Source organism: Chenopodium album, chromosome 2 (assembly GCF_948465745.1).
Source record: "Chenopodium album chromosome 2, dcCheAlbu1.1, whole genome shotgun sequence".
In the NCBI taxonomy this organism is placed as follows: Eukaryota; Viridiplantae; Streptophyta; class Magnoliopsida; order Caryophyllales; family Amaranthaceae; genus Chenopodium; species Chenopodium album.
In genome coordinates, this window is record NC_137835.1 from 85,469,839 (window position 1) to 85,491,173 (window position 21,335).

General features: G+C 35.2%; 1 protein-coding gene across 4 annotated transcripts; it reads right to left on the minus strand.

Annotated features, from left to right (window-relative positions):
* Window positions 1–1,443: 1,443 nt before the first annotated feature.
* Window positions 1,444–20,963, minus strand: LOC145605095 (flowering time control protein FCA-like). 4 transcript variants are annotated; one of them, XM_081661124.1, is made up of 16 exons: window positions 20,588–20,963; window positions 20,154–20,224; window positions 19,160–19,238; window positions 7,685–7,767; window positions 7,533–7,584; window positions 6,048–6,092; window positions 5,915–5,950; window positions 5,708–5,784; window positions 5,469–5,532; window positions 4,786–4,865; window positions 4,637–4,701; window positions 3,660–3,717; window positions 2,884–3,159; window positions 2,591–2,764; window positions 2,305–2,502; window positions 1,444–1,655 (listed from the first exon to the last, which is right to left on the minus strand). In XM_081661124.1, the coding sequence occupies exons 1-16, from the start codon at window positions 20,829–20,831 to the stop codon at window positions 1,590–1,592; spliced, it is 1,668 nt and encodes a 555-aa protein (XP_081517250.1). In that variant the 5' UTR covers window positions 20,832–20,963; the 3' UTR covers window positions 1,444–1,589. The 4 variants fall into 4 exon arrangements, with proteins under 4 accessions (XP_081517250.1, XP_081517242.1, XP_081517263.1 ...); XM_081661116.1 differs by having other exon boundaries at window positions 5,466–5,532; window positions 20,588–20,962; XM_081661137.1 differs by having other exon boundaries at window positions 5,466–5,532; window positions 20,154–20,205; window positions 20,588–20,956.
* Between the last annotated feature and the right edge of the window lie 372 nt (window positions 20,964–21,335).

The window sequence follows — 21,335 nt, forward strand, 5'->3', positions numbered from 1 at the left end:
GAGTAATCTAGTCCTACTACGGAGTATTTCTATTTTGGTTTCAAGATAAATAGGAGCCTTGGTAGTTTTTTTAAATTGAGTTCACTGATTTTTCATCGCATCTAGAATTGAATTTAAAAAAAAAAAAAAAAAAAAAAACTACTCCGTAGTATACTATATACTTGTATCATTGATAGTGAATTAGTGATACGTATAGTAAGAAATAATACTCCGTACTTCATATAATATGTATGCCGGTCCTAAGAATGAGAGAAATTATGTTTCAAGATGTGTTTTACTACATGATTAAATTAGTACATAGTTTTGTTAATGATATGAGGTGGTGACAAATTAGGATAAAAAATATAGTAATAAGTAATAACAAGACACTCAAAATAGTGAACTTTCGACTTAATGTCAATTCGTATATCATAATTAGTTAAAGCGTCAACATTAAAATAAATAAACCGTGATTTCGAGAAATTTTCACTGAAGACATGGGAGTTCTAAAAACACAAAACAATGCAGCAATCTGATAGTCATCGATGAAGTAGATTGAAATATCCAAAAGAGGACGCACGGATGGACAACACAAAACAAAAACAAGTAACAATAATAATAATCATAGGTTGAGAAGACAACAACTATAGTAACAGTAGTTAATACAAGTATATAAATATACCCCACTTTGATCACGCTGAATTTATGTGCATTCTTTTTGCTACTTTCGTGCATGCTTTGCTGCTGCCTGCCCCTCTTCTTCTGCCTTTTCTTTCATTGAATGTCTTCAACACACTCTTTTTTAACCATTACTTTGTATTTTGGTTCATAAACTGTGTGCATGACTTGTATATAAATGCATCTATGTTACTTTTGTCTTAATTGTTTGTACATTTTTATGTTTGGTTCTAGTGTTTATGAAATATTCTCAAGGTTAATAACTAGATATAATACTATGTCGTAATTTGAAGTAAGATACGAGATATAAGTTCATACAACATTGTTGAGGAGAATCTGGAAGTTGGGGTATTATTACTGAAACTACTTGTTCATCTTACTTTATGAATTAGATGAGTCGAATCTCTAAGCAGGAAAGGAATGAAATTAACATTATGTACCGAGTTTGAAGATGAACAAAACTTATGTAAGATGGTCTCACAACAATTTATAATGATATACTATCATGCAAGATTCCGACCTCAGCTTCCTGTGTAAAAACATAACTACAATACTTCCTGATAGATTTGGTGGAAGTTAAATAAGACCATAGATTGATCAGCATTTCAACAAATTATACCACAATTCACAGCAGTACTTGCCTTTTTTTTTCTACCTAAGAGACGTCCTTTTAAGGTCGTACACCATATTAATCGTGGATTAAACAATGATCAATGCGTAACTCCAAATTAGCACATCATTGGTATACTTACAGTTAAGTGCAGAGCTAGCAGGAAGAAAAACCCATGAAAAAGAACTTCCCTTTTGATACAGTTTCCTGGTCCTTATATAGATAATATACAGATCTAATACCAAGTTGTTACAAGCAAAAGGAAAGCAAAATAATAATATTTTTTTATAAAAAAAAAAAAGTGAAAAAATTGAGATGCTACCTATTGAACAAAAGACGGCCCACCAAGTGCACTGGTTTCTGCTTGTACTTGCTCATGACCATGTTCCTGGAGTATAACAAAAACAAAATAGATTCAAAGCCAACTTTCATAGTAAAAATAGAAGTTGAAAAGGCCTCATAACTTCAATTGGATGAAAAAGATATATTTCCAAACCTTAAAAATGTAATTGGACCAAATCATTCCTTGGAAAAATTAAAATATTGTGTTGCCAATGACATACTAATTTTTCTCATAATCTCAGTTGGACAATGAACACAGGGGTGATGTTACCGTATGTTAAGCTATGTCAAAATCCCACCGAATAACGACGACCATTGATATAAACAACTCTGGCACAGCCGCACAGGTTATACTTTCAATCAATGGTTCAATCTGACATTTTAGCATATAATAATAGAGGATTGGCACAAAAGATGAGTAAATGAAGGGTGAGGACTGAGGAGTAACTTGCTAAAATGAAATTCCTCACCCTGCCTCAGGAATTAGTTGTTACACTGTCTCAATTCTTGATATGACATGAATTTATTAAGAAACAATGCTATATTTAAGTCAGAGCATCATCAAAAAGTCCAACCATAAAACAGTACTACTAATTAGAGAAATGAATAACCTTTTCCAGACATCAAAAACATTATATGCAACAAATTAAAAAAGCAAGTAAATAATTAGTAACGGGAGCATAGGGAAGACTAACCACAGAACACGACATTGTCAACTGGGGCTTTTCGAAATCGCATGGTTCCTTCTGATCATGTGCTGCTTGGATTTGACAGTCTTCTACAACAGATGAAGCCTCCAAAGCTGAGAGACGGGGCTCTTGACAAGAATGTTTATGCACCTGCCTCCCTTTTAACTGTTGTTCATAAAGGGCAAACTCCTCTGGCTTTTCCCACTACAAAATTCATAAAAGTTAGAGCCAACAAGATAAGAACCAGAAGCGAGGAAACAGGTTAAAGCCTAGCAAGACATTGAAATGTTACCCTGCTTTCACATGTCAAACAATTGTAGTAGTATTTGCATCCATCAGGGCAGATATGTTCACTCCAATCACAGTCTATAGGATTTTCTGACAAATCACTTCTGGATGGACACAAAGCAGGTTCAGAGATCAGCATAACTGAATTTGATCCAGTATCTCTGCAGGTCTGGGGTGACTGAAAATAAAAGAGACAAAAAATGAGAAACTAGATACACACATATGGCAATAGCTCAGAGACAGAAAGTTGTCCATGAATATACGGCAAATAATGTGAAAACACAAGTTGAAGCAAACCTGATCATCATTTTGCTGCTCTATACTGTTATTTGATTTTTGGTTTGAATGCAATGGTGTTGAAAGCTGAGATTCAGCTTGTCTGGAGGGCTGAGGGCTCCCCTTCAAAGGCTGTGAGTGTTGTAATGACATCTGAGAAAACCGTGAAGGTGAAATTGGCTTGTGAAGTGGTTTCTGCATCTCATTAGCAGGACACTCCAACCTGTTTCCCACTGTAGGAAAACTGTTACCTTGTATGCCTGTGTTGTTTACTTGCATGGAATTTGATGAGTTACCCTGCAGTAAGCTCAAACTATTTCTTTTAATATTTCTCAAATGGTTAATAAAAAACCCACAGACAAAACAGAAATTATTTAATAGCATAGTACTGCAATTCAAATAATAGCCACATACTAGTAGTTTTAATTAGAATTTGCCCATTAAACTCAAATCACTATATAATAATTAAAATGATGAAAAGAAAACTAAAGTCCATTCAATAGGTAAATCCAAAATGACGACATACAAGATATATCAATGCAGTATAACAAATTTAAGGTCAGAACATTATTTGCAAAAAGTAGTTGTGCGGACAGCAACTGAGATTCAATTGAGAAAGAAAACATACTTTAGCAAAAAGATTCACCAAGAGATCTTGAAATATTTAAAGGTTCCCCCCAAAGCTATTTTTTTTTAAAAAAAAAAACAAAAGAATTCTAGTCATGTGCATACATACTTTCTTTTAATAAACAGAACGCATAATATCAATTTATCCAGATTGGCAAGTATGTACTAACAAGATGTAGAGCATTGGACTTGCTACTTCCCCGCATATCCACAGGATTTGGAATTGGCCTGCACAAAGTAGTATTGAGTGGTAGCAAAGTAAAACATATACAAAGTATATATATATTTAGATGCCATAGTGATATTTACATATCTTATGGCTTTGTGTGTTACTTTGTATCAATCTATCATTCACGAGGGCAAAAACATAGATCATTAATCAGCCCACATTAAGGAAAAGAGAGTTGCATTACTGATTTAGTTTATCATGGCCAACACATACCCTGATACATAACATTTGACATTATATAGAAGCCGCATTTAATAGAAACAACAAATCAACAAGAGATCAGAACCAAGATCCATCAGAAGACAGAACAATAACACTTCCACCACAGAATCTCTATTGATAATCTTTCTAAATTAAATGACCTACCTTTATTTCTGGGATATTGGAGAAAAGTATATTCCCAGGTTCCAACTGTAGAGTCCAGAAGCAAATTGGTTTCCCAATTCTAAACCACCCATTATTATTATCTCCCAATATGTATCATCCAAACAGCCATGCTAGATTTAGAGAGCAATTGGTTCTCCAAAACAGATGAAAGATAATAGCAAAAAAATCCCCGTACGAAAGCAAGTCTGATTTGAATTTTAAAAGGACACATCAATAAAGTTTAAATCGACTAAATGACAGCAAATTGTTTACACAGGCAATAATTTCTCAAAAGAACAAAATATGACCATCAGGAGTTAATTACAATTGTTATCATCATCAATGAAAATGGTTTTAATATTTGACACTATATTGCTGTTTGGGTGTGCTCCACAACTGAAGTGTGAAGATTTACTCAATACTAGCTTCATTGCCAGTAAAATTAAAAGCATCCCCAAATTATGCAGTAAGATAGCATCAAGTTTACAAATTGTAAAGGGCCTATAGGATTTCTGAATTTGTTGACAAACCAAGTGATGGAAGAATAATTACCTGACTTCTCCATTCTTTGGCTTCTTAGGTTCAGCAAAACGAACAGCTAATGCACAGTCACACCCCTGAGGAAAATTTGAGTACCAAGTAAATTCAATCATCAACATAGAGGACTTGGAAAGATGAAAATAAAAGTTACGCAGGTTTACTTTCATCACATAGGTTCCATTTAGCGCGCTGATTGCAGCCTCAGCCATATGTCTTTGAGTAAAGCCCACAAAGCCACATCCTACATGGTTTGAACATGACCACTTGAGTATTAAGAGAGGAAAAAGAAAGTAATCTACACAGTGATCAAAGAAAGCAAAAGAAACATAACATTAGTAACAAAACTAAAAATTCACCACCACCCAAAGAGGTATCACCTGAAGATGAGCCTGAGACACAGGAGTGACAAGAATAATTGATGTCACAAAATTTTTTTAAAAAGTGAAAGCAAACATGGTGGATGAATACTGATCAAGTTCACATAAAGTTGTTCAATAATACTAAAAAAGATAAAAAGCAACAACAGTACCACACTCAGCACTTACTACTTACAGCTAAGATGGTGACAAGAAGCAACAACAGATTTGGAAAAATGAGTCAATGGTGTTGCACATTATAAAGTCTCACACCATAAAGAAAAGATATCATGCCAAAATAAAATGTATCACAATCACATCATACGAAACATAATCCAGGCCAAGGTAAATATCTAAGGGTAAGATTTGAGGATTACCAAATTAGGCAGCAGAACAATAGCAAACATAAGCCATTACATAATCAACACACCCTTGTATAAAGAAATGAAAAGAGTGAGTGGAAAATTAAGGATACAAAAACAAACCACGGCTTTGCTTAGATTCATCACGCAGTAGGTAAACATCAGCAACAACACCATATGCAGAAAATATCTGACAAAAGGAAAAGTTATTAAAAAGCTATTCTATGATTCTATCCAAAGATGCCAACATCGAAATTAATTTGGATACCACAAACAACGGGTCTTCCAATTAGGTCTAATTCGTGACATTAAAGAAAACAATTATTTCTGAAGTGATTGGCCAAGGATACAAAGAGTTAACATACTTCCTCAATCTCCCGTTTTGAAGCTTCTCTATTAAAGCCATTTACATACAGTTTGTGCAGATTCTGTCCGACAATTGCTGCGACACGTAAACCAGAAAGATAAATTTCCCAAAAAAACATATATATGACAATACCTTCAAATTTTAGAGAGAAACAAGTAATATTAGTCATAGACAGACATAAATTCATCTATTCTGAAGAAGTTACCTGGTCCAGAAAAGGCCAAATCATTTTGCACCAAGCCTAGAGAGCAATTCAACAAAAAGGTAACAAAGAAAGAAAAAAGTGAGCACCCAATCAGTAGTTAGCAAAATACATTACCTTCTCTTAAAGATAGTACCTGGTCTAGCAAGGCAGGAATCATGTTGCACTGGACGCTCCAAACCTAGAGAAAGTGCCCCACAAAAACAAGTCGGGGAAGAACACAAAGTAAGCACATAGAAAGATGACCCATATCAATTCCATTACACATTAAAATAATATGACAAACAGCTCTAGAGTACATGGCAAAAGCCCAGATAATAATGTAGCAGTTTTATTACAAAGTTTTCTCGCATAAAACTATTGATATATTAAAAGCGTTCCTAGTTTCCTACACAAATAAGTGCAATGTGGGCACCCCACCTCCCACACTAAAAACATGCCATGCCATTCATACATCCAAGAGCGTGTCAATAAAGATTGCTTTTACGAAATTGGGACCAACAAAATTGGATAAGAATTCCTTAATCTTAGTCAACAAATCCTTATTTAATTCAATAATATCCAAGTTGAATCAGGTTACTTTATTTTGCACTTTTTCAATTGTTCTTCTATTACTTCCTCTGTTTATATTTATTTGACTAACATTCCTAAAATGAAAATGTCAAATTACTTGATCCATACTAAATTTGGTCAGTAGTTAGTAGTCATATTCACCAAATTACCCTTATAAAGTGCATGCGGGAACAACAATTCTTGTACTCTCAACGGGAGAGAAAGTAACTGTGCACCAATTACACTCTCTCTCTCCTCTCCTTAAATATTGTGCCAAGAACTATGGGTCAAGTAAAGAAAACGAGGAAAGTAAAAGTTGATCTCCACAAGGTAATGATTCCATGACAATTTTAATTTTCTTTAAGGAAACAACTTTATGATTTTAATTAATTACATTTTTTATTCCCATGTATCAGAAAACTAACATTTTTCCAGTTCAATAGTCAATAAATGATGAACATATTTGGATTGTTCCTTCAAAAAAAAAAAAAAAAAAAAAACATATTTGGATTGTAGCATACAAGACATTAAGAATGGTTCTCCCAATTCAAATGACACAAAAAGGATAAAGAACAGTTTCACTTAAAAATGTGCAAGGTGCAACACACAATCTAAGCTAAAATAAAATCAAAGGTTTTCAAGATAATATATGAAAGAAAACCCAAACTTGCCTATCTTGCCAGACAGCCAGAGCACATACAACAATATGATGCTATAAAATTACGAAATAAATTAATAATTGGGTCATCAACCAAGCCACACACCAGTTACAACTTTCACCTTTAATCTGAAGAAATTTTACAGGGTTGAAACCTTATGTTCCTCATTCTTCAATAACCAATTGCTTTCAGATGGTCAATGGACCAAATCAAAGAGATAAAATAGAAAATGAAAAGGAGCAAAAAAAAAAAAAAAAAAAAAAAAAAGAATTAATAAAGTACATAAATAAATAAAGAAGTAAAAGCAAACGATGTTTGACGGACCAAGGACACAGGCTTCATATATGATGCTAATACAAAAAGGTCACAGAGAGAACAGAACACAATACTTCGTACAATTAAGGAAATACCTTGTCGTTGTCTGGCTCCATCAGCATATCTTACTCTAATGGGAGCCATAGCCTGTAAATAAGAGGTTATATGATGGGGTTCATCCATGGTTCATACAGCAAGGGGATAAAGGAAAACTCAATAACAAGTTATCTGACTTCTATTGACTTACTTCAGGAAAAGTGAATTGATTGTTTAAAGCTATTATTGCTCTGTCAGCCTCCTCAGTGAATGCATACTTCACAAAACAATAATCTGCAGACATTGAGTCATTAGCATCACAGTCATGGCAATTTGGAAATTGATACAGTACTCTGCCTGAACGTTACCCACTTTTCTCTTCCCCTTCCCACCCCTTAACCCTTTCTGTTCTAAAAGATCCAAAGATAAAGTGAACTTAGGAGGTGTATTGAGGAAAGCAATCAGAGAAAGAACTATTCCCTGTATCCCATTATAAAGTCCGAATTGACTTCAAATGATTTTCAAGGCACAACTTTGACCACTGATTCCTCTTGCATTTATTAGCTGACTAACTTTAAGAGTAAATCAGAGGAACAATTTATAAGCTGACCCCAAAATTACTAAATATGGTTACTACTCTGTGATGGAGGGAGAATCATTCAACAGAATACTTGAAGCTAAGACAAATCTTTATGAGGACAATTCATTTAATTCCACATCCATAGTGTGTAGTAGCAAAATCGTAAGGAAATTAGACCAATTACTAGATCATCAAGAAAGGATAAACAAAAAAAGAGTGACCATAGAGACAACCCAGCCTAAAAACTTTTGAGATGGGTTTGGGAGAACCAAATATTCACATCCTTAACTATAAACAATACAAAATGATAGCAACCAACAACAAGATAAACGTGTACACATAAAATAATATGATTCCCACTCCTGGGAAGTTAGATAAAACACTATAAATTACCCTGTCTAAAGTAACAATTTTTGTCCCTTAACTTTACAGATGAGACATCATTAGATGAGTTGCCCAAATGCCAATATGCTGTTGACTAAATATTTATGATGCTCAATATTAAACTCAATTAAGACACGTGCTTTCATGAAATGATGCGACTAAAAGGTATTATATTCATTGCAAATTCATTTATTCTAAGGAAATCTGCACAGCTTATATGAATTTAACATTTATAATTAGCAGGGGACAATATTTTGTGAAGTAGAAAAGTTGAAAGGGGGACAAAATTAAAAGGAGAACATGATTACATATAGAGCTGTCAAAAGTTGACCCGACCCAAAATACCGACTCAAACCCGATTATTAACCGACCCATCTAAAGCCGAAAAAATGGTGACCAAAACCCGACCTGACCCAACCTGAAACCAACCCTAGATCAGAGTTGACCCGAGTATGTGAGACCCGAACCCGAACATGAACCGACCTAGAGATGACCCGACCCGAATGTAATCCGTAAATTATTGACCTGAACTGAACCCGAATTGAACCGAAATTGACCCAAACCTGTTTCAACCCATCAAAACCTGAATTTAACCCGACCTAAAATCAACCCGACTTGTTATTGACCCGACCCAAATTCAACCCGACTTGTTATTGACCCGACCCAAAATTTACCCGACCTATTACTAACTCGGCCCAAAGATTCAACCCAATCTGTTACTAACCCGACTCGAAATCAACACGACTTGTTATTGAACCGGCCTAAATTCAACCCAAATTGTTCCTGACCCAATTTCAAATCACCTTAAATGCAATTTACACCACCTTATTATTATTGATCAAAGCATTTGTTCTAGGGAGACCAAGTCGGTTCAGGCAGCAAAAGAAAGGAGTATCATCCCCAAATTAAAGAGTTAAATATAGTATATATTTGTTGTATGATCAAAGGAGATAATTGTCTTGATCTTCCTAAATTATAGACTGTAGTTCCCTAGTATGTTGCCATATAAAAAGTATATTATATACAAAGGAAATAATTAGCTTGATAAAAATGATAATTATATATTTATAGTTAGTTGAACCCGAATATAACCCGACTTGGAAATGACCTAACCTGATCGTAACCCACAAATTATTGACTTGAACACAACCCGACTTGAACCTGAGAACGACCCGACTTAGAAATGACCCAAACTGATTATAACTCGCAAATTATTGACTTGAACCGAACCCGACTTAAACCCGAGAATGACCCGAATTGAAAATGACCCGACCTAATTATAACCAGCAAATTATTGGACTTGAATCGAACCCGACACAAACCCGAGAATGACCTGACCTAATTCTAACTCGCAAATTATTGACTTGAACCGAACCCGACTCGAACCCGAGAATTACCCAAACCCGTTTTAAACCGTAAAAACCCGAATTTAAACCCGACCTATTGTTCACTCGACCCAAATGTAAACCGACTTGTTGTTAACCCGACCTAAACCCGACCCAAACCCCATAAGATTTATGACCCGACTTAAGCATGACCCAACCCGAACCCGACCCGCATAGGTTACGGCATTAACCCAAATTGACCCGACTCGAGTTGACCCGACCCAATCCCGACCCATTTACCCGAAATGACAGCTCTAATGTTAACCTTCACTTTTGGAATTTTTTGACTTTTTTTCACCCGAAAATAAAAATGGCCGAAATGTTTACCATGGTCCCTAATATCCTCTAGGAGTCCAATTGGCTGGGTGGAACCATCCAATTTGCCTTTAAACGACCAATTTACCGGTTTACAACTTGCACCGATTTCATTAACTCAATCTTACCATGAACATTTATGACAACATATAATTATCACATATGGATCCCAACGTCATTATATGACCCTCGAGATGTATCCCCTAAAATCTCAATGCTTTTCGACACCAGGCCCCGAAACATTCGAAATTTCTCAAAAAGCGTGGATAATTAACCTTCAATTTTGGAATTGACTTTTAGACACCGAGCCTCGAAGACTCCAAATTTCTCAAAAAGCGTGGATATTCGCCTTCAATTTTTTAATTTTTTTCGTCCAGAAATTAAAATTGCCGAAATGTTTACCATGGTCCATAATACCCTCCCGGATTCCAATTGTGTAATACCCCAATTTTTTATGATTTTATATTATATATTTTTTTATATTTTTATTTTAGAGTTCGGAAAGGTTTAAAACCCTATTTTAATTTAAATAGGACTCTACAATTTTAAACGTATATAAACTATTCTTAAACCCTAATAAAGTTATTGAAAAAAAAAAAAAAAAAAAGAAAGAAAGCAGCCGTTTTCGTTCTTATGCGTGGGATTTGTTAACCAAACCCAAAATTGATTTTTGTAAAAAATTCTATTTGATTCTTCTTCATTAATTTTTTGTTTTATTCTCTAATATCCATCATTATATGTATTAATTGTATTTGTATTATAAGATTAAAAGAGAAGGTGCACAATATATTTGGGAAATCAAAGCCGTGAACTGCAAGATTGCCAATTTATTTCGTCCCTTATATCATACTTCGTATATGCTATTGCAGTTCATTGAAAGGTAATCACGCACAACCCTTTGGAGTTGTTTGATCACATTAATTATTATATGTAATCACACTTTATCAATTTGGAGATGTTTGATTGTATTATTTATTATGTGTAATTACACGGATTTAATTTTGGAATTGTTTGTATAATTATTGCTTTATATTATTGTATGATTTGATATTTATATGCTTGAATTTATAGCTATGATTGATGTATATAATTTTATGATATGATCTGATTTAATTGTCTTGTTATTGTCTTGTTATTATTGTTGTATTGATTGATTGTTCTATTTTTTTTTTTTCCTGAGATTTTTAATGTTATTGTTATAGGGAGTATTGTTTTATCGAGGTTTTAGGGTTGTTAATGCAGAGTATTATTTTTGGGTTGAGATTTGATTATATTCAGGTTATTAGTGTTTTTTTTAGGAGTTGAGATATTATGAATCCAATTGTCATGTTATTTGGGAACTCGTGCCATTATTGAGATACTATTTATTATCAAGTTTATGATTATTTGATCGATGTATGAGATTAAAAAGGTTGAGATTATTATTTTGTTATTGGTTTGAGGCTCGGCGTTATAGACCTTAGTCCTTGGCTTGTTGGTAATGAGATAATGATCATGAGTTAAGAATGAGGTACAATCTTTATTATTTATTTTTCTATGGTCCCCCTACAATGGGAATTGACCCGTATGTGGTCTGGTTCAAGGTGTTTTCTGGTTATTGGGAGTATTCAAGTTTTTATACTTCTAGGTTTTATTCGAATTACCCATGTCCAAGGCTAGGTATAGAACAAAGAGCATGGCACACTATTGGTTATGAGTTGAGTAAAGGATTATTATTCGAGGTTGAGTTGATAAAGGTTATTTTTCAGAGTACAATGTATAATGTAGTTTCGAACTACATTGTTTAATTGAGCTAGTATTGTCTATTATTCAAATATACTCTATATTCTGATATGTGATGATTACTCAGCTTTTGCTGACGTGTGTGTGTTATTTTGTTTTGCTACTTGTGTTTGCGGCCATGTCTTTTTCTTATGGTGGCCCTGCGACGATCTATTTTGGAATTTGTCCTTAATGGTGAGCAGTCAAGATTTTTTTAAGCAGGTTTATCAAGTGAATGTAAGCTAAAGGAGCTCAAGTGTTTCGAGTAATATGTTGTAACCAGTTTGTAAAGTTGTATAAATAGCCCACCTAGATTTATTGGGTTGTATTTATTGGGATTTATAAGCCTTAACACTCGACAGGTTGTTGAGTGTGGCGGTGATACCTCCGATTTAGGTGTATGCTTCCGCAATTTTATTTAAAGGTTGTTTATTTTTCCTTTAATTCTTGTTTATTTTCGGTTAGTAAATCGGGGGTGTTACAAATTGGGTAGGTGGAACCATCCAATTTGCCTTTAAACGACCAATTTACAGATTTACAACTTAAACCGATTTCATTAATTCAGCCCTACCACGAACATTTATGACAACATGTAATGATCATATATGGTTCCAAACGACATTATATGACCCCGAGATGTATCCCCTAAAATCGCAAGGCTTTTCTACAACGGGCCTCGAAACCTACAAAATTTCTCAAAAAGCGTGGATATTAGCCTTCAATTTTGGAATTTTTTTACTTTTTTTGCCCGGAAATAAAAAATGACGAAATATTTACCATGGTCCCTAATACAGTTTGGGAGTCCCATTGGGTGGGTAGAACCATCCAATTTGCCTTTAAACGACAAATTTACCGATTTACAACTTAAACCGATTTCATTAACTCAAGCCTACCACGAACATTTATGACAACATATAAAAATCATATAAGTTTCCAAACGGCATTATATGACACCAAGATGTATTCCGTGGAATTTCAAGACTTTTCGACACCGAGTCCCGAAACCTTCAAAATTTTGCAAAATGCGTGGATATTAGTCTTCAATTTTGGAATTTTTTGACTTTTTTCGCTCGGAAATAAAAATTGTCAAAATCTTTACCATGGTCCCTAATACCCTCTGGGAGTCCAATTGGCTAGGTGGAACCATCCAATTTGCCTTTAAACGACCAATTTACTGGTTTACAACTTGCACCGATTTCATTAACTCAAGCCTACCACGAACATTTTTGACAACATATAGTGATCATATATGGTTCCAAACGACATTATAAGACCCCAAGATGTATTCCCTAGAATTTCAAGACGTTTAGATACTGGGTCCCGAAGACTCCAAATTTCTCATAAAGCGTGGATATTTGCCTTCAATTTTTGAATTTTTTTACTTTTTTCGTCCGGAAATTTAAATTGAGGAAATGTTTACTATGATCCATAATACGTTCCCAGAGTCCAATTGGGTAGGTGGAACCATACAATTTTCCTTTAAACGACCAATTTACTGATTTCCAACTTGCACCAATTTCATTAATTCAAGCCTACTACGAACATTTATGACAACGTATAATGACCATATATAGTTCCAAACGACATTATATGACCCCGACATGTATCCCCTAAAATCTAAGGCTTTTCTACAACGGACCACGAAACCTCCAAAATTTCTCAAAAAGCGTGGATATTAGCCTTCAATTTTGGAAATTTTTCACTTTTTTTCACCCGAAAATAAAAATTAATAAAATATTTACCATGGTCCCTAATACCCTCTGGGAGTCCCATTGGGTAGAACCATCAAATTCGCCTATAAACGACAAATTTACCGATTTACAACTTGCACCGATTTCATTAACTCAAGCCTACCACGAACATTTATGACAACATATAATAATCATATAAGGTTCCAAACAACAATGTATGACACCAACATGTATTCCCTGGAATTTCAAGACTTTTCGACACCGAGTCTCCAAACCTTCAAAATTTCGCAAAATGCGTGGATATTAGTCTTCAATTTTAAAATTTTTTGACTTTTTTCGCTCGGAAATAAAAATTGCCAAAATGTTTACCATGGTACCTAATACCCTCCAATTGACTTGGTGGAACCATCCAATTTTCCTTCAAACGGCCAATTTACTGGTCTACAACTTGCACGATTACATTAACTCAAGCCTACCACGAACATTTATGACAACATATAATGATCATTTATGGTTTAAAATAGTATTATATGGCCCCGAGATGTATCCCCTAAAATCTCAAAGCTTTTCGACACCGGGCCCCGAAACATAAAAACTTTCTCAAACTACGTGGATATTAGTCTTCAATTTTGGAAATTTTTTAATTTTTTTCGCCTGAAACAGAAATGTTTACCGTGGTCCCTAATACCCACCGGTAGTCCAATTGGGGAGTGGGACCACCAATTTGCCTCTAAACGGCCAATTTACCGTTTTACCACTTGCACCGATTTCATTAACTCAAGCCAACCACGAACATTTATAACAACAAATAATGATCATAAATGGTTCCAAACGACATATATGACCCCGAGATATATTTCTTAAAATCTCAAGTCTCTTCGACATCCGGTTCGAAAACCTCTAAAATTTCTCAAAAAAAGTGGATATTAACCTTCAATTTTGAATTTTTTTTACTTTTTTTCGCCAGTAAATAAAAATTGCCGAAATGTTTACCATGGTCCCTAATACCCTCTGGGAGTCCAATTGGATGGGTAGAACCATCCAATTTGCCTTTAAACGAACATTTTACCGGTTGACAACTTGCACCGATTTCATAAACTCAAGCCTACTACGAACATTTATGACAACATATAACGATCACATATGGTTCCAAACGGCATTATATGACCCCGACATGTATCCCCTTAAATCTCAAGTCTTTTCGACATCGGGTTCCGAAACCTCAAAATTTTCTAAAAAAACGTGGATATTAGCCTTCAATTTTGAGATTTATTTACTTTTTTTCGCCCGAAAATAAAAATTGCCGAAATATTTACCATGGTTCCTAATACCCTCTGGGAGTCCAATTGGATGAGTGGAACTAACCAATTTGCTTTTAAACGACCAATTTACCGGTTTACAACTTGCACCGATTTCATAAACTCAAGCCTACCACGAATATTTATGACAACATATAACGATCACATATGGTTCCAAACGACATTATATAACCTCGAGATGTATCTTCTAAAATCGCAAGGCTTTTCTACAACGGGTTCCGAAACCTCCAAAATTTCTCAAAAAGCGTGAATATTAGCTTTCAATTTTGGAATTTTTTTACTTTTTTACCCTGGAAATAAAAATTGACGAAATATTTACCATGGTCCCTAATACCCTTTGGGAGTCTCATTGGATTGGGTGGGTGGAACCATCCAATTTGCTTTTAAACGACAAATTTACCGATTTACAACTTGAATCGATTTCATTAACTCAAGCCTACCACGAACATTTCTGACAACATATAAAAATCATATAAGGTTCCAAACGGCATTATATGACACCAAGATATATTCCATGGAATTTCAGGACTTTTCGACACCGAGTCCCGAAACCTTCAAAATTTCGCAAAATGCGTGGATATTAGTCTTTAATTTTGGAATTTTTTGACTTTTTTTCGCTCGGAAATAAAAATTGTCAAAATGTTTACCATGGTCCCTAATACCATCCGGTAGTCCAATTAGGTGGGTGGAACCATCCAATTTGCATTTAGACGATCACTTTACCGATTTACAACGGGCACTTATTTAATTAACTCAAGCCTACCACGAACATTCATGACAACATATAATGGTCATTTATGGTTTCAAACGTCATTATATGACCCCGAGATGTATCAAATAAAATCTAAAGGCTTTTCGACATCGGGCCCGAAACCTTCAAAATTTCTCAAAAAACGTGGATAATGCCTTCAATTTTGAAATTTTTTTACATTTTTTCGCCCGTAAATAAAAATTGCCGAAATGTTTACCATGGTTCCTAATACCCTCTGGGAGTCCAATTGGATGGGTGGAACCATCCAATTTGCCTTTAAACGTCCAATTTACCGGTTTACAACTTGCACCGATTTCATAAACTCAAGCCTACCACGAACATTTATGACAACATATAATGATCACATATGGTTTCAAATGGCCTTATATGACCCCGAGATGTATCCCCTTAAATCTCAAGTCTTTTTGACATCGGATTCCGAAACCTCCAAAATTTCTCAAAAAAACGTGGATATTAGTCTTAAATTTTGGAACTTTTTGACTTGTTTTCGCCTCCAAATAAAAATTGCAGAAATGTTTACCATGATCCCTAATATCCTCCGAGAGTCCAATTAGGTGGGTGGAACCATCCAATTTACCTTTAAATGGTGAATCTACCGGTTTACAACTTGCATCGATTTCATTAATTCAAGCCTACCACAAACATTTATGACATTATATAATGATCATTTATGGTTTCAAACGTCATTATATGACCCCGAGAAGTATCCCCTAAAATCTCAAAGTTTTTCGACACTAGGCCCGAAACCTAAAAAATTTCTCAAAAAGCGTGAATATTAGCCTTCAATTTTGGAATTTTTTTAATTTTATTCACCTGGAAAAAAAAATTGCCGAAATGTTTACCATGGTTCCTAATACCCTCCGGTAATCCAATTAGGTGGGTGGAACCATCAAATTTGCATTTAAACGACCAATTTACCGGTTTACAACGGGCACTTATTTAATTAACTCAAGCCTACCACGAACATTCATGACAACATATAATGGTCAGTTATGGTTTCAAACGTCATTATATGACCCCAAGATGTATCTAATAAAATCTAAAGGCTTTTCTACATCGGGCCTGGAACCTTCAAATTTTCTAAAAAAACGTGGATATTAAGCCCTCAATTTAGGAATTTTTTGACTTATTTCGCCCGGATATTAAAATTGTCAAAATGTTTACCATGATCCCTAATACCCACTGGGGGCCTAATAGGGTAGGTGGAACCATCCAATTTGCCTTTAAACGACCAATTTACCGGTTTACAACTTGTACCGATTTCATCAACTCAAGCCTACAACGAACATTTATGACAACAAATAATGATCACATATGGTTCCAAACGAAATTATATGACCCCGAGATGTATTCCCTAGAATTTCGAAACTTTTAGACACTGGGCTCCGAAGACTTCAAAATTTCTCAAAAAACGTGGATATTAGCCTTCAATTTTTGTATTTTTAGATTTTATTCGCCCGTAAATAAAAATTGTCGAAATGTTTACCATGGTCCTTAATACCGTTCGGGAGTCCAATTGTGCAGGAGGAACCATCCAATTTGCCTTTAAATGAACTATTTACCAGTTTACAACTTGCACCGTTTTCATTAACTCAAGCTTACCACGAACATTTATAACAACAAATAAGATCAAATATGGTTCCAACCGGCATTATATGACCCCGAGATATAATCCTTAAATTTCAAGGCTTTTCGACACCGGGCCTCGAAATCTCCAAAATTTCTCAACAAGCATGGATCTTTAGACTTTAAATTTGGAATTTTTTGACTTTTTTTCGGCCGAAAATAAAAATTGCCAAAATGTTTACCATGATCCCTAATACGCTTCGAAAGGCCAATTGGATGGGTGGAACCATCCAATTTGCCTTTAAACAGCCAATATACCGGTTTACAACATGCACCGATTTCATTAAGTCAAGCCTAACACGAACATTTATGACAACATATAATGATCATTTACAATTTTAAACGTCATTATAGGACCCCGAGATGTATCCCCTAATTCTTAAGGATTTTCGACACCGAGCCCCGAAACCTCCAAAATTACACAAAAAGCATGTATATTAGCTTTCAATTTTGAAATTTTTTTACTTATTTTTGCCCGAATATAAAAAATTTTCGAAAATTTTACCATGGTCCCTAATACCCTCCAGGAGTCCAATTAGGTGGGTGGAACCATCTAATTTGCCATTAAACGACCAATTTACCGGTTTACAACTTGCACTGATTTCATTAATTCAAGCCTACCACGAACATTTATGACAACAAATAATGATCATATATGGTTCCAAATGGCATTATATGAGTATATGACCCTGAGATGTATCACATAGAATTTCAAGACTTTTTGACACCGGGCCCCGAAACCTTCAAAATTTCTCAAAAAGCCTTCAATTTTGGATTTTTTAGACTTTTTTTCGCCCGGAAATAAAAATTGCTGAAATGTTTACCATGGTCCCTAATACCCTCCGGGAGTCCAATTGGGTGTGTGGAACCATTCAATTTGCTTTTAAACGACCAATTTACCGGTTTACAACTTGCACCGATTTACAACGGCCAATTTAATTAACTTGCACCAAACCCGACTTGAACCGAAATTGACCCAAACCCTTTTTAACCCGTCAATACCCGAATTTAACCCGACTTGTTACTTACCTGACTTGAATTTAACCCAACCTGTTACAAACCCGATCCGAAATCAACCTGACTTGATATTGACCTGACCCAAATTCAACCCGAATTATTATTGACCCAACCCGAATTTTACCATACCTATTACTTACCCAACTCAAAAATTCAACCCGATCTGTTACTAACCCGACTCGAAATTAACACGAATTGTTATTGATCCGACCTAAATTCAACCCAAATTGTTCCCCGACCCGATTTTAAATCACTAAATGCAATTTAGACCACCTTATTATTGTAGATTAAAGCATTTTGTCTTGGGAGACCAAGTTGGTTCAAGCCAGCAAAAGAAAGGAGCATCATCCTCAAATTTAAGAGTTAAATATAGTATATATTTGTTGTATGGTCAAAGGAGATAATTATCTTCCTAAATTATAGACTATAGTTCCCTAATATATTGCCATATATATTATAATCAAAGGAAATAATTAGCTTGATAAAAATGATAATTATCCTAACCCTTGAAAACCCGAATTAAACCCGACCTATTGTTCACCCGACCCGAATGTAACCCGACCTATTGTTCACCCGACCCGAATGTAACCCGACCTGTTATTAACCTGACCCAAACCCGATAAGAAGTATGACCCGACGTGACCCAACTTTAGCATGACCCAACCCAAACCCGACCCGCATAGGTTATGGAATTAATCTGAATTGACCCAACCCAAGTTGACCCGACCCACTCTTACCCGACCCAAACCCGTCCCGTTTACCAGAATTGACAGCTCTAATTACACAGTCAACAAATATGCTAAAGCATAAAGCAATTTCTTTGCATACGTGTATACCTTGCTGTTGACCTGTCCATTTATCAGGAAGAAGAACAACCTCCATGACATTTCCATGCTCTTGAAACAAGCAAAAAATCTACATATAAGAACAAAGGCCAAAACACTATGTGAAACCTCGGATAGAGCAAGTATACTATAAAAGGGATCATGAAACCTCAGAGTAATCTTCATCAAAAAAAGATCATAAAACTCACATGTAAGCAAGAAAAAAGGGATGAATACAGTGAGTGAATATATGTCCAAAATAATCTAAATAAGCAGTTAATGCAAGCCAAAAAAAGTCCAAAACATTTCTATTCAAGTAGCACACTATGAAGTATGAATTTCATATTCGCATAGGAAGAAAAGACTTTCTCAGCTAATTAAAGGGAGCAACATGCTTGATATCCAGCCTTGTGACCTGTAGTCTTGTTTACAAAGTTTGCATTGTTCCTCCATACATATATTTTTGTTAACAAAAACCAAGAGATGGAGGGTGTCAAGGAGTGACATTTTTTGCTTTCTCAAGAGGACAAGGGTGACCTTTACATGAGATGCATGGAGTTGTAAAATTAAACTAAATATGATAGAGGCATGGTCACTTCAGGAGCAATTGCAGGGTATAGGAACACTTATAGATTGATTAAGATTGGAAAGAAAAACACATACTCTGTATAAACAGCTGCAAAAATCTGTAAACACAAATGACAAAAGCCTTTAAGATTTACTTCTTCTTCTTCTAACTATTGTTATTCATTTATTTTTGTTGTTGTAGTGGTTTTGGTTGATGCTTCCAGTAACGACACCAAAAACACGAGGGAAAGCTATCACAGCGAGGAATAATAGGGACTTCTAGACCTATAATTTTCTGTATAACAAGGATTTTGTTAATATGTGCAAGAATTCATACTTTGACAAGCATCAAATAATTCTCCTTATAATGAAACACATTGTGGAACTTGACACAGCTCATCAGATGAACAAATAGGCTCATAAAACCACAGTAACATACCTCATCTTGGGTCGCAGTTCGAGGAATCCCACCAACATAAAGCTTCACAAAACTGCCATCATCAACTCTATCTATCAAAAAGAAAGCAATAAAATCACCTACCATATCTCACACCATCAAAGAAAGAGCTTCAAACTCGAACCGCCTTACCTGATCAAGAAACGAGCTTTTCCTACCAAAATCTAATCATTCACAAGTGTATATAATTATAGCAAGTTACATACCATTCAGTGGACACAGTGGACAATATCAAGCTTATCACAACAAAATCATCAAAACCCTAATTCCAGTAAAGTTGTGATTTTTTTCTTAGCAAATAGTTCTACCTAGTTGTAATCAGTTCAATTAACATACAAAATCAACAATTTATCAAACAATTAACAAAAACTGAAGTAGTTCTACTAGTACCCATCAAATTTATTTGAAGAAATTACCGAATTTCCGCTTCTTTAAGAAATGGGGTTTCGGCTGAGGCTGCGGCGGAGGCTGCGGCGGCTGACAGAAACCACCTCCGGCGGCGGCGAAGGAGTGATCGGGAGGAGGGTGAAAGGGTTGAAATTGAGTAAAACCGTCGCCGGGAAATCCAGGATTCCCCCATTGGAAGTTGGGAGGTTGTGGTGGTGGTGGTGGAAGTGGGTCCCATGGGTTGGGGTTGAAAGGTGGAGGGTGTGACTCCATTTTCGAAAAGCTGCTCGAGTTGATGATGATCAATTCAGTATGCTGGTATGTATTCTTGTGGGGTGGGGTGCTATGAGTCTATGAGGTTGACCAAAGTTTGTGCAAGTTTAGTGAGTAGAACTGTAGAAGACTTGTTATGATTGAATTTCTGGGCATGACACTCATAAGGGTGCAATTGTTTGGTGTGGGCTAAGTATGACGTGTTTTAAGATTTATATGAATCTTGTGTTGTGGATCACGTTAAGAAGAATTACGGTACTTAGAGATGATGATATTGAAATTCTTAAACAAAATAACTATTTGGGAAGCAATGACAGTGATGGGTATATATGTAAGAGATAATGATTAAGTAGGATACTTGTAACGTAATAAACAAATAATGTATCTTTTTACTGTAGCCACGTTTTATAATAATGGTGTGTATTTGTTTGCTGAATCAAATTTTAATTTTGTTTGATTGTTGGGACGTTGCTATGTTCTAAAAATCTAAAGTAATGGTGTGTA

Coding starts and splice junctions, on each gene's coding strand:
- LOC145605095 (XM_081661116.1), bottom strand. CDS start 20,831: ATGGAGTCACACCCTCCACCTTTCAACCCCAACCCATGGGACCCACTT. Junction 6,093..7,532: donor TGGAGCCAGACAACGACAAG/GTATTTCCTTAA, acceptor CACTTTCTCTAG/GTTTGGAGCGTCCAGTGCAA. Junction 4,866..5,465: donor TGAATCTAAGCAAAGCCGTG/GTTTGTTTTTGT, acceptor CAAACCATGTAG/GATGTGGCTTTGTGGGCTTT.